At 41.4% G+C, this 14,673-nt stretch overlaps 1 protein-coding gene across 10 annotated transcripts in view; it reads right to left on the bottom strand.

Annotated features, from left to right (window-relative positions):
• Positions 1–6,401: 6,401 nt before the first annotated feature.
• Positions 6,402–14,673, bottom strand: part of ESRRG (estrogen related receptor gamma) — a 373,125-nt gene continuing 364,853 nt past the window's right edge. For all 10 annotated transcript variants that reach the window (XM_071426017.1, XM_071426012.1, XM_071426010.1 and 7 more), the window contains one exon: positions 6,402–10,135. In XM_071426017.1, the coding sequence (XP_071282118.1) occupies positions 9,891–10,135 (245 nt within the window). In that variant the 3' untranslated portion in view covers positions 6,402–9,890. The remainder of the gene's footprint in view (positions 10,136–14,673) is intronic.

Below are 14,673 nucleotides of genomic sequence, written 5' to 3'. Positions count from 1 at the left end.
ACTGGCACTGCTGTAAGCTCTGTGTGTTGCACTGTGCACATTTAAACTCAGCAGAAGCAGCCCCTCTTGGACAAGGATCAGGCTGTGGTTTTTGGGGTACCTTGGGCAGAGAAAAGGAATCAGCCCCAGATGTTCTAGAATATGGCTGATCTCAATCTCATATTTGACTGCTAGGGTAGGCTGACCCTGAGCCAGTCACCCTGAGCCAGCTAGGGAATGGGGGAGAATCAAAAGTGTCTTTAAACCACAACAGCACAGTGTGGGGAGAGGGGAAAGTGTCACTCATTTTGAGAAAGAACACTTTCAGAGAAAGCTGATTGCAAGGAAGCCTCATGGAGGCTGCATGGACAACCAGACAGAAAGGATAAAAACTAAAAACATCTATCTGCTGAGACTAGGCTACAATATTCTTTCAAGGCCTGGGCTCAAGCCTAAACTTGAGCATCTGCAGTATCCTCTAAGGACCACTCACATGGACCTTAGGGACATGAGTAACTTCTATTCCATGGCATTCCCAGGGCCATGGAATAGAAGTTACTCATGCTGCTATTTCTTCCTAACACAAATAACAATGTGGGCTGGAGCCCTGAGCCCAGGGCTGGGAGCCACAGGATGGGGGAAGCACCCTTTCTGGAAGGAAAATATCATTCCCTGCCTCCACTCCACATTAAATCTTTTGGGCCAGCATTGGTAACACAGAGATGGTCCTGCAGAGAGAGAGAGAGAACAAGGAGACTGGAGGGGAAGAAGGAGTGAAAAGGCTGGTCTGGGGGAGGGGGTTCTTATCATTTTGTGATGATAGAAAGTGGCTGTGTGATTATGCTGAGGTTTCATCACAGCAGAGCTGAACGACCTGCCGGGAGTTAAGTGAGGTGGAAATCACAGGCATGACCTGGGATTCAGCCCCTGCTAGAGGAGGTTATTCCATGCCTGTGACTAATCTGTACAGCTCAGCCTCGATCTGCTATAGACACCTCATTCTTTAAGGTGTTTGTGTTACACAGGAACGGGCAGAACATTCAGTGAAGGGTCAGCTGTGGTTAGAGAGAGAGACCTGTGCACTTGGAGAGTGTGAGGGGTGGGAGGCTTGCAGACCCCAGGGAAGACTGAAACACTTCTGTGTCAGAATATAGAGATGCTCCCTGGGATTCAGACCCAGGTATTTCTTTTTTAATTTAAATTAGGGTTGCAATGAAGAAGGAAACTACTGAGGATGATATGGAGGTTTTCCATTCAGTACTACCCAGGGGCCCTGTAGACCCCAAGTTAACCTCTGGCAAGTAACACTGGCACTTCTGTGACTCCTTCACAGCCTGGTATGAGAATTCTGCCCTTATTGACTTCCTCATACTGCCAGTCCCTCACCTTGTGGCCATTCCCAATGAAGCTGTGAAATTAGATAGAGCATGGTAGATTGAACTGGAGAGTGTTAGGAGTGCGACTCATAAGGCACTTGTGATTTAAAAATATTTTTTCTTTTAACCCCTTTCACTTGCTGTTTACCCTCTAACTCTCTCTCTAAAAAGCCTTTTGAGGGGCTGCTGCAGCAGGCTCCCCGCACTCCCAGCTGGGCAAAGTTTGCAAAGCACATCTATCCTCAGCCACACCAGCTCGTGGGTCTGGCTCCAGCAGCCCCTGCTCTGTGCCAGTCAGCCCACAGCTGGTGTGGGTGGCTGGCAGCTTGTCAGGGAGCTGGGAAGGGCAGGTGATGGGGCACTGCTGCAGGGGACGTGTACCTAGCAGCCCTCCCCTCCCCTGCCAGTGTTCCTCCCTCTGCAGGTGTGTGCCAGCTCCTCTAATCGATGCCCTGAGGTGGGGCAGATAACCTGCCCTCCCACCATTCCCTGTCTCACTGCTGTCACCCTGCTCCTGCTAAGATGTCTGTGCTGCACTGCTCAAGTGCCTCTCTGGGAAATGCTCTCTCAGCAAAGCAGGGCACAAAAATCACCCAGCCTTTAGATGGAGCAGCTTTTCACCAGGATGAGCACTTGGGAGAGAGGGAAAAGGCAAACAACAGGTGCACAACTGATCCCCGAGAATGCCAAACACAGGCAGTTTACAGAGCCTGTTTGCAAGCAGGCAGAGATGCAAACCCACAGCACATCTCCTGCTGCCCTCCCAGCTCTGGGTGCTGGATTGGACAAGGCAGGGATGGCACAGCCTGGCAGCCTGGCAGTCCATGGGATCAGTGCTGGCAGCGGGCAGCCACTGTGGCTTGGGCTGGAGAGGGAGGGGAGGCCACGAGGCAGCACAGAAGTGGAGGATTTGTGCTAAGGCTCCAGGACTGTCTTAAATCTCCAACATCTGCCAATTTAAGTACAGCTGAATTGCCGGATAATTCTGCTGGTGGCGCTCCTGGGAACACCCAGCCCGAGCAGAACAATTTTGAAGGAAATTACATGAGCTGGGATTTAGTGTTGTCTCTTTAGCTTGTGGAAGAGATAATCTGGCCCATTTAATGTGGAACAAAATTTGCTCTGTTTCACACAGGCGTAAGGAGATAGTTTTGCCTTGAGAAAGCAGCAGTAAATGACTCTGAAGTCCTGCTGTCACTTGTTCACCGAGCTGCTGTAATATGGAGTGGCAAGGGCTGTTTTCCTGGGCCACTTTCTACATATAAGTAATGCTCTTCATAAAGAACACCACTTAGTCTTATGACAAAATTCCTCTAGTGTGACACAGAAGAGTACTGACATCATTCTTGAAGGCTGCAGAATTTATGGCACAGTTAATTATTAATTTGGCTGGAATTTGTAAAGTAGAAGGGAGTTTTTGTGCTTTTAGGCCATGCTCTCAGTGTGTAAATCTCTCATATGGCTGCCATAATAATATTCCTGCAGCTATGTTGTCACCTATTGTAATTTTTCTGCTAATAAGAAAATTTAAACTAACCAGGAATCCTAAATTTGGAGACTAGTTGTTTATTTCAAATATACTCTAGAGAAATAATAATGCAGTTCTGCTCTGAATTTAATTTAAACAGGAACAGGCAAAACAAATCTCTGCGGAGGGCATTTGACAATAATAAAATATTTCTCCCAGCGGGTGAGCTGGTAGCAATTGTATTGTTGCCATCAAAGCTCACGTTTCAGCAGGTCATTACCATCATAACAAGCCCTTGGACCAACTGGCATGGACATGCAACATTGAGCTCCTGATGGGCACATTATTTCAGACCTTTAACTTCATGGAGAACAAGACAAATACTCCTGGGAGCGGAGGATTATATTTTGAAATTCCTTTCTTTTCTGTTCTGCTTAATAATAAGAGCCTGCGTGTAATCAATCTACCGCCACTTGCTCCTTTATATTAGCGGAGATTGTAAGGAGCCAGCTTGGGAATGTGAACACCAGGAGTCAGGGACCCTTAATCTTAACGAAACACTAACGATTAGCATGGCCGGGATGTGGCAGCACAAACACTTTGGGATAAAAATGGCAAAAGCAAATAAACGCATCCATATTCTTTTCCACAGTTACTTGGGGTTTTTCCCCCCCCTTCTCCAACAGCAACCACAAGGAGGAAGTTTGTGATCTGTATGTTGAAGACAATGTATGGACACATGGAATCAGCTTTTCATTGCAAGAGAAAACACATTCTGCCTTGTGAGGCAGCTACGGCTGGATAGCAAGGGATAGAGTAATTAGCAAAGTGCCATGTGAAATCAGAGACCTACATTACACAAGAGAGATGAAATGCAAAGGGAAGGAAAGGTACGAGTGAAGAAAGCTGTTAAGGAGAACTAACAAAGGCCATGGAAGAAAATGTAGAGAACAGATGGAAGCTGCCCCATTCTTGAGTTTGGTGCAAGATCCAGGATAGCTAATGTTAAAAATTTTTTAAAGAGGCATTTTGTCCTGCAGAAGCCTGTACACAAAAAAATTTCATGTGTTTTCATGCTTAGGGTGGGGTTTTTTTCCCACTAGGGTATGACTGGGCAATGCTGCAAGAGGTCACTTAAAAATGTACAACATGAGGGCTTGTCTAAGGACAGTATTCCCATGCCTGTTCTCCTTCATAATCTTCCTTTTGGTTTTAGTCGTCTGTTTTTTTATCTGCATTTAGTATTTCAACAGTGGCATTGTTAAGAAACACACATAACTGCATGTGCAATAGCACTGACTGGCAAAGGATTTTCCTGCCATTTCCTGAAAAAGGATCAGCTGCAGGGACCACACAAGGACACTTTTAGTTGGTGTTTGCCAGACCTTCTCACTCTGTGAACTCACAAGGTCAAAACATCCCCTCCAGCCAACCAAAGAGCCCAAATGACATCAAGTTAGGCCATTACTTGACTGCACAGCTCCAGAGAAAATTCATAGCCCCTCACAAACCCCACAGCACGTAGGTTGCCAGCTCAGGGAGTGGAGTTTTCCTTTCAGATCAACACCAATGGCTCTGGCTCACGGCATGGGTGCCAGTGAGGCAGTGAGGGGCAGTGGAGCTGTCAAACAAACACCTCCAGAGGCAAAACCCCACTCTTGGACTGGGATGGCTTCTTTTACCTGGGGGGCAGGTGGAGTAGGGGAGGGGAAGGAGACGTAAAGCACATCAGTCAAAACCTGATTTCACTGAGCCATACCCCCAATGGGAAGACTCTTGATTTGCCATCTTATTTTAGCCAAGTGGTGTTGTGGTAGCCACAAGCTGGGGCTGCAGCAGTTGAGAGCTACAGCAGGGTGTGTTGTCTGAGCTATGAATGCCAGTACCCCAGGCCCTTTTTTTAATTTCGTTAAATACTAAGTAGCTATTTCCGTAGTTTAGAAAGGTTTGTGCTCGTAGCCAACTCCCCACAGATTCCTACTGAAACATTTCCAATGGATTTCTGTGCCCATCCTGGCTTTACAGCAGAGAGAGCATACGCAGAAGAAAGAAAAGACAAACCAGAAAAACTCTGCAGAGACAGAGCCCTAGAAGAGGCTTCATCTGAGAGTTGTATTTTTTCTTCTGTGATGCTCAATTTCTCTTGTATGGTGCTTCATGATCCTCTCATGAAAAATGGTACAGAAATAATGATTTTTTTACTGCATATGAAAACTTTAGTCAATGATTAGGGTCAAACACATGTCGAGGAAGTCTAGGAGTGCCACTTACAGATTATTTTCCTTTGAATCCTTTCCTTTCCTCCTATGTAAAAATTTGTAACACTGCTTTTTTCACGTTTCAAGACGCAGTACTAGGTTTTCTTTTGAAGGGGAACTTTGCAATAATTAAAAATCAGGAAACTAATAAAAAGGGGGGAAAACACTAGAAAGTGGGGAAAGCCAGCTCTGTCCAAGCACACTGTGTATATGGATGTATGCCTGTGTACACAGCAGTGTCAACACTAAAGCCCAATTCTGATCATCTTTGCAGAGTCCACGCAGAATTCATCTTCCTAGTGCCCTGAAAGCAGCAGCTTTCACTCACAAAAGGTCCCCCTATCTCCCAAGAGAGCTAAAGCACAGAGAGCACTGGCAGCAGGGCAGGGGTGCCTCTGCTGTGCTGGCACTTGCAGGCTGTGAGGCACAAAGAGGCCCTGGCGCTGCCCCGGTGCCGAGGCTGACACAGCTCCTGTCCCCGAGCAGCCCCGGTGCCATCAACCAGAGCCTCCCGAGGACGGCAGGAGCGAAGGTGAGAAACACGCTGGCGAACACGACAAAACACTACCAAGATAGGCTAAAAAGCAAGAAAAGCACACATTAGCACTTCTGTGATGGCTCCAGAAGGGTCCACAGGACAGAGGGGCTGAGCCTGAGCGAGGGGGCTGCGGCCCCTTACAGGGATGGGGCCCAGAGCCCATTTATGGCCACTTTGCCCCCTGGATCCTGACAGCTTTCGGGGACCTTCATCCACACCAGTCTGTATCACTGCTCTGGGGGCTGTTTACTTCCATTCAGCAACACTGGATCAAATAATACAGGGTTTTTTTCTTAATTTATTTTTTATTTTTACTCAGAACACATTAAAGGAGTCTCCTGCAGTGATGATAGACTCAGTTCTTGATGGAGAAAGCAAAAAACTACTTCTATATGATATTAATGTGATCTTAAAATAGTGGGAAAGTTTTCTTTTACGACATTGACAGAGAGGCAATAGTTTTGAGTAATGCAGGTTGATGTGTAGATGCTTTAAATAAGTGCTATATAAAGGCCTGCCAACCTGAATTCTAATGTGCTATGAGACATTTTGCATATTTAAGAGTATGCAAAATGTCTTGTACCACACTGGAATTCATTCTGACAAGGCTTTATATAGCATTTATTTACACTCATATCGTACTTTAAGGGAGAAGTGCAAACGCTGGCTCCGTTTTGAATGGAAGTAACAAAAGGCAACACTAATTGTTCTGTTTTCCTCCTCCAAAAAAGAAAACAAAACCAAAAAAACCCCACAACACAAAAAATAAAATAAAAGCAATCAAAAGTGGAAGCTTGTTTAATATTGCTCTACCATCATCCTGAAAGGCATAATAATTTGAGTTACACATCTGAACTGATTGGAGTTACAGAATCATATCTCCTTTTTGCATTTAACAATATATACAATATAAAATAAATACATTTACACAAATGGACATTGGTTGGAGCACACGGTATGATACACATCACAAAAATATACAGTTGATTGCTATACAGATGTGAAGCCCATCTACAGCTATAGACATGTTTGTTTTCATTTGTTGTTTTCTTTCAGTTTTTAACTACTGGCTATTATGCAACTCCTGGATTATTATAAGCAGTTTAATTTTTTTTGTCCTTTTGCGATCTTTGCACGATAAGACTGCCGTAAAATGTTTTCCTAGGCAGGTAAACAGAGACGCTTAAATAATTAAAATACAATCACCAACACCCATTTTCTCTTCTATAAGAAAAATAGCAGTTTTAATTTTTTATATCTTTTTATGTTATCATTTAAATGCAAAATAGTGGAATAAATACAACAATCTGATCTGATTGAAACAAATGTGTAACTTCTGGGAGTTACACAATCATATTGCTTTAAATAAGAAAAAATTAAAAAATGAAGCAAAAATAGAAATTAAATTGTTATGGCTAAAACATACACCCTTTGAAATTTTCCCAACACTTCACATTAAGTAAGTGGTCTTGAAAGAACTCTTCTCCAGCAAGGTTTAAGATGAACAATATTATAAAGCCCGTGCAGTTTTTTTAGCTAAGTTTCAGGTAATGGTTTTACAGTCTTGAGATACTTGTTCTTTTGCAGCTCCAAAAAATTACGGAAAATGAAAACTAAAGTTTGCACCGTGTGCCTTTAACACATCTCCATTTTTTGTGTGTTTTTTGTATACTTCTAGTTGATTGGCTTTTGACCCTGAAGCCCAAGTTCTTTAATGTGATACAGCAAAAACAATATTTATATTATATATTTATATATATATCTAGTGTACTTGAACAGTAGCAACTTAAACCCTGCACAAACTTTCTGGAAAATAAACTTTTTTTTTTTTGCACTCTTACATATATAAATAATCTTATAGAATCAGCACCTTTTTCCCAGGAGTTGTATTATTTTTTTTTGACATTTTTTCAAAAGGGATGTGCCAATTTCTGAACTCCTATCACAGCTATAAATTTCAAGTTATTGACCATCTGAATGAATTGCTAATGATGATTTACCTAGAATCACACTACAGTCACTTCTCTACTGAGAAAACACAATCTACAATATAGTCCCATATAGCTAATGATAGATACACAGTTTTTTTTTCTTTTTCCTAGCATGAGGGCCGAGAGCGCATTGGCCCATTGTTATTTTGTTTAAAGCACACAACGTAGCAATAGTTTTGGAAACTTGTCCGCACCAAAAAAGTTTTGCAACAACACAGAGCGAGTTAATAACAACATCTGAGAGATGATTGAATAAAAGCTATATTTACAGCATTTAAAAATTAGACTTATCTATAATCTTGAAATATTCAAAGTTTTATTTCTAAGCTATACATTGGTATTCTATAATAAACTGTTACAGAAATTATCCCTTGTTTTGAAAATATTATGATTTCAGTGTGTATCTGTTCATAACGAGTATTTGTTTGGAGTTTCGATCTCTTAATTATTACTAGGAAGAACTTTATTACCGGTAAGGAATAGAATATACTACTGTAATCTCCTGAGGAATTGTACATCCAATATTGTCTCTAATTCTACCCTGTGTCTATAAGCACACACCACAAGAATCCAAACACCACAAGAAGAACAAGACAACAGTCTTTGAATGCAACATAAAAATTCAGAAAAGCACAGCAAACATGAAACATTGAAAAGCTGAACTACATTTCTTTTGTTTGTTAGGATTACAATTTTAATTACATCTGTGTACATAGAATAAGGATGTTCACATAGTACAGGGAGCAGCTACTAACACTGGTACATTGGTATAGCGTTTGATGGAGGTTATTGTTTATTGGTTATTTAGCGACTGTAGTTTTCTGGGGGCATCTAATCGGTTTATACATTAGATTACACCTCGTAACAGTCTTGAAACTGACTGACTTTCATGCTGTGACAATACTGGTTGAAAAGCACATATACTGGTTTAGCTACTTGTTAAGGATCGCCATTTACAAACGAAAATCTAAATCAATAAATAAGGTATAGAAGTGTTAAATTCTTCAATTTGGTCAGAAGTCTACTACTCTGATTTCTTAATTTTGCAAACGGCGGCATTCGCCTCATCGCCTCTAAGCTACTATTGGTTGGTAGGGTTTTCCTGCGTGTGAGGTTACAATTTTGCAAACAGGCAGTAGTGTCTCATTCATTTGCAACTGAAGCAGTTAGAAATCACGCGGGACTGCGCCCCTGCGCAGCCGCTGTCTCCTAACACCGTTACGGATTGGTATTCCACGTGGAGTACTTGTATGGCAGACTACTCGGATATACTGCAGGTGTAATCTAATCCTTTGAGTCAGTGAACATTTAGTTATAAACTGGAGCTCATGTTAAGAAACTGGATGTTTTGGACCAGACTGGCACACAACATAAATTGCATCCGTGATAATATGCACCTTCCCTTCAACTATTGCTTTAGTAAGATAAATTCCCACATTAATAAATGGCTGAAAACTGGTAAAGCTGGTACAAAAAAATCTCCATTAGTAAGAAGAAACAAAACATTTAAAAAAATCTTCCTTCAGGATTCATTTGTCCTTCATTATTGTTCATCATTGTTCAAGCCAGCACAAAAATGCAGTATTTCTTTCTCTTTAGTATTGCATGAATGAATAAAGCTTAAACTATTCCCTGAAAAAGTTACATCGTAGCTAACCTAAGAAATATCTGGAAGACTTGAAAAAACAATTAAGGAATCAAATGGCTGTAACTGATCTAGATGGAAAATGCAATGATAAGAAGCAGCCGATGCATCGTCGCTTTAGTCGTCTAATTAGAGACTGCTCCTATGAAATCTAATACTGCATTCAGTCAGTTCATCGTGTTGTACTGTACTGCTAGGTACGGTGCTTCTCTCTTTGATTCCTTTGTCATTGGGGACATTATGGTTCATAATAAGTTCACTGGCATCCATATTATGGATTTCCATCCTTTGGCAGGCCTGGCTTCCATCTCTCTTCAATTAGAGACCTCTTTTAAAAAGTTCAGCAGCAAAGGAAAAAAAAAGAGGAAAAGGAAAAAAGGAAAGGAAAAGAACGGAAAGGAAAAGGGAGAAAAGGAAAAGGAAAAGAAAAAACTGCATCAGAAAGACACAGAAGAAAAAGTTGAAAGCTGCTTCACAGTCTTGCTGCTAAATATCAGTGCAGTCATTTAGTCATTTTTTCCTTAATTAAACACTAAGTTTCTTTGCCATTATTATCCTGTTTATTTTCCCTTTTTTTTTCTTTTTTTTTTTTTTTTTTTAAAACGTGCATGATGGGGAAGCCCATGATGCTTTAGTCAGACCTTGGCCTCCAGCATTTCCAAAAAAAGTTTGTGCATGGGGACTTTGCCTTCCAGTTTGATGTTGTAGAAATGCTGCACAGCCTTGGTGGAGGTTTGCCTCAGAAGCGGGAGAGTCATCAACATCTTGCCTGCACGCCGAGGATCTTCCATGTGCTGCCCGGCCTCGTAATCCTGCAGAGCCTCATGTAAGACGTCCTGAAGTTTCTGCACTGCCTCAACATCCTCTATGTGCATTGAGTCTGCAAAACAAAGCAGCAACAGGAGGTTTCAGTCTGGTGTGCCAGGAGTTTGATAACGACACTTTCACTGGTTCTGCCCATCCTCTTTCACAAAGAGGGAAGATAATTACCCATTAATTTCTGTATTGACCTCTAGGAAAGTGTATTGAAATGCTGAGGAACTACAAACGTACAATTAACTCTTGGGTAAGTAATTCTTCTCCTCATCCTCCTCAAACAATCAAACAGTCACCCTGGGTGCTCCCCAAACCATCAGTAGGGTTACTGCTTTGAAGGAATGACAGTGCCAAGGGGCTGAAGGAGTGGAAACAAGGATAAAGCAAGGATGCCCTACTGTGGAAAAGCGCAGCAAAATTCTGTGTCAGGCTGCCCACTTGGAAGCCATGGACATCATCAGTACTCAGAAATCCTGACTGTGGGATTAGGACCACTGCACCAAAACAAGGGAAATGCTGGTCTGGAGAGATTCCCTGATAGATTTAGCAAATTTTTTCTCCTTCAGGCATACTCAGACATACAGGCTACACTTAGCCTGTTCCTGAACAGCTTTTGTTTGGTGAAGCTAACATCTCCTACAAGGTACAATCCTTCCCTCCCACCCCCACAGACAGAGGTTTATCTTGTTAGTGTTGGGGTTTTGCATTTTTTATAAAAGACTCACAGCAAACACCTTGCCCTGCACCTTTGCAGGTGAGATGCCTTGGTGGTGTAAGTATTGAGTGACAGCCCAGACGCAACACACACCAGGAACTAAACTAAACTGCTACATGACCTGAAAAGATTAAAGCAATGGAAGTGTGAAATAAAGAGAAAATATCTAACTGAAATAACTGTAAACCCCTCAACTGGATAGATACAGAAAGTGAAGATGTCCCTGAGAACACGCAGTTACTGGACCATGTTGAGATTACTTTGGATGAGCAGCCCTAATTCTCTGACTTTTATGTACCCATAAATGCCAAAGAAACCCTGATGTGGTCCAAAGTGAGGTGAATGCAAGTAAGGAAAAACAGCTGTAGGTGAAAGAGGCCACCAAACACCCCCTATCAGCCACCAAAATTGGGATGGTCAACAGACTTACAGAGCCAATAAAGCACCACATGAAAATACAACTGCTGCAAAGGGGTACAAGCCCCAGGGACAGGCCACACTGTGCAAGCTTTGCTGAGGGTGAAACTGGGACACAGCACAATAAAGTTCATCCTTGAAAACTCTACTTAGTGTAACACTGCCTTGCATCCTAATTTTTGGGTTTGGAATGAAGCCCCTGTTCACAGACATAACAACTGAGGAGCTGGATGGTGAAGAATCCACTTCCCTTACTGTTTCCATGACCTGTAACCAGCAGTCTGATGCTCTGGATCAATATTCGACAGAGCCTCATGTTTTACCCTGTTGATGATTAAGCGTCAACTTTTGCACGTGCTTCAAATATCTGAATTCCACTCAGAAAATTAAGATGCATCTAAGATTCATTTCCTAAAAGCTGACATGCAACTGTTTCCTCAGATAATTAGGCCAGATAGTAAATACCTGTCTCCTTTCAAATACAAACATGTAAACTGAAACACAAACCAGTAAGTAACAGGTTAACAAAAATGTTCCAGCTCTTATTGTCACAACAAATGTGCAAATTGAAAAGAAAAAAAAAATAAAGTTACAGCTCCCACTCTAAAACAGACACTTAATTATATACAAGTTTGGATCATTTAGCACGTTTTATTGATTCTGATGACAGTTTACCTGTTAATTACACATAATGGAGTCCTATGGGAATTTTACATGTTTAATAATTCTGAGTCTTAGTGAATACATGCTCTAAGAAGCATGCAGCTAAAACATACACTGCTGGGATGTGATGCTGCACATCAAGGTGCACTGTGCTGAAAGCACAGACACAGAAATTTCTCTCTTAGGGATAGAAAAAGGCCACAACATTTTGAAAAGGATGACAGGCAAATATTACTTCTAGCAAAATTTAGTTCTAATTAATGTGAGACCATTCCCTGAATCCATACATTTTTGATAGTTTTCTAATATGGTAATTCTATTCAGTAATTCTGTGTCAATAAGAGAAAAGCCCTGAATTCTGTGTCCTACAAACAGATGTAATCGATACAGACATGCTAACACACACATACAGACGTGACTGATGTCTTAAGCACAGGGTCCAGCCACCAGGCTTAATTTGGAATGCAATCTCCAAAAACACTGTTGTCTTTACTCCCTAACTCTTTACCAAATACTTGGATATTCGCTGCTGTGCTACAGAACACACAATCTGCTACTCCAAGTAATTTTTCCATAAACCATGTGTGTTTTCTGCACAAACAGAAAACACACACCATCTCCTCCTCTCCCCAGATCCACAGTGCCAAGGCCAATTCGCTGGGGAACCAAATAGGAGCATTTTATCTGCAACCAATCCTTGATGAGTCAAAGACTGACCGTTCTCATTACATTTTAGGGTTTTTTTACACCATGTTGCATAAAGGGACAGGTCTTTCTTGAGAATGTGACTATAAAGGATTAGTTTTCAACCTTTTACAAAACTGGTCTGGTTTTGCCCAGAATCAGTATTTGTAACAGTGATTTTAAGTTTGCAAATAGATGGATGGAGTCCAGACTAAATGTATTTTTCACACAGAGGTGAAACTTGCCTAAGATGTTTAACTCTGCAGTTTGGAGAGCAATTTGGCCTGCAGCGTTAGGAATATCTACACCCTACATACTCCTTATAATGAAAATGAGTGAGGAGGGAAAATAAGAGAACACCCCCCAGAAAGGAATCAAAACCTGCCCTCTGACACAGCTACTACATTTGATGCTTTGAAACTCTTCCACTGTGTGGAAAACATCGAAACACAAGGGCTCTTACCTCCTCCTTGCAGGGGTGATTGTGTACCATCCCTCTGGTAAACAGGGCAATTATTTACATGGAGAAGAAATAGTAATAAAGCATGTAATGTATTTGTTGCTGTCTTTGAAATTAATTTAATAGCTGGAAAGAACGTGCCCAGCCAGCTTGCCTCCCCCAAATAAATGTGGTTCATGGAGCAGTTCAGGAAGCTGTGCCCTGGGGAACAGATTTGGTCACAAGGAATGGGGTAAGAAAAAACAGCACAGAGAGGGGCACTTCCAGTGGCGATTAAGACTTCAAACTGTTCTTTTAAAATGGTGATTTAGCTTGAAAGATTTAAAAATTATGTAATCAAATTACTATGATAATTTAACTCCACACTTACAGAAAAGATTCAAACTCATTTCAGCTGTACTCATTCTAGGGTCTGCCAATGTTTAAATGCAAACTCAATAAATCTGTGCTATTTAATTAGACCATGATTCAGCTTGCAGATTGCTCAGGAAAATATTAATCTCTACAAAAAAATCCTTCTTCAAGTTTTAGCCTTGCAGTCTGGAACTTCCACTTTATTCCTGATATTAAACGAATGTAGATCTTAATCCCTCAGGTGTAAGCCTTTGAAAATAAGGAAAATGGTTGAAAATGCTGAACTAGCCAAGGGGAAAAGAGGAGGAAAAATGAAAGAGAGAAATCTCTTCAGTAACTACAGACTGGCAGAAGTAGAAATGAATTCAGAGCAGACTAACTCATTGCTAAATACTGCTCATGTATTGGGATAAACCCAATCCTCAGCGATGTCATCAAGAACCACTACAATTTAAGGAAACACAGACAATTTGTGTGACAGTCTAGAAATAAAGAAAGAACTCCAAAGCAAATATGAAATTTAACTGTAAGTGAGTTTGAAAGTTCTTCCTATGCCATGAAAAACCTTTTTGTTTATGGGCTGGTTTGGGGGTTTTGTTAAGTGGCTTTGCAGCCAGTCTGAATAATTTACAATTACATCCCACACAGGTAATATCCAGAGGAAACCTATAGCCAGATGCAATACACTTAAAAACCAGTGCCTGTATAAACAATGAAATTAAACAGAGTAATTTCAAAGTGTCATTTGAAAGACAGCAGAATTTGATGGCAAATGCCCTGCAAAAATCATGATCCCAGGCTGGTGAAACTGAAGACAGACAAACAGAAGACTTGTTGATACAACTGCTGAGTACATGGGATTTCCCTGGCAGGAAGAAGTTGTTCCTCATCAAAGCTGCCATGGGAGAGAGTGAGACCAACAAATGAGGACATGGACTCATTGAGCTCTGCTTGGAGAATCTCATTCTATCCTTGCAAATGCCTTCTTTCACCATTACAATTTGGGAAAATAGAATTGTACCTCTTCTGTGCAGTTGATTGATCAGATCATTGCACAGAAATAGGAGAAAACTGGAGTCCTCATTCAAGAAAAACACCTTAAGGTCCAGACAGAAACTCAGATTACAATCTACCTCATTTAAAATTCAAGCTTCATCTCAAATGCAGCAAACAAACATCCAGCCACCCAGGAATCAATTAGAACACATCACAAAGGGCGACAACTAGCTAAAAATTGGAAAGCACCTGACCTAAGAGCAAGCAAACCTCTCAAAACCCTGCTTTGAGGAAAGTTAAAGGCTGGTATCTA

The sequence above is a fragment of the Agelaius tricolor genome, unplaced genomic scaffold (assembly GCF_023055355.1).
Source record: "Agelaius tricolor isolate 1412-34295 unplaced genomic scaffold, bAgeTri1.0.p SCAF_1, whole genome shotgun sequence".
Taxonomy (NCBI): Eukaryota; Metazoa; Chordata; class Aves; order Passeriformes; family Icteridae; genus Agelaius; species Agelaius tricolor.
This window is presented reverse-complemented; position numbering and strand designations above follow the sequence as displayed.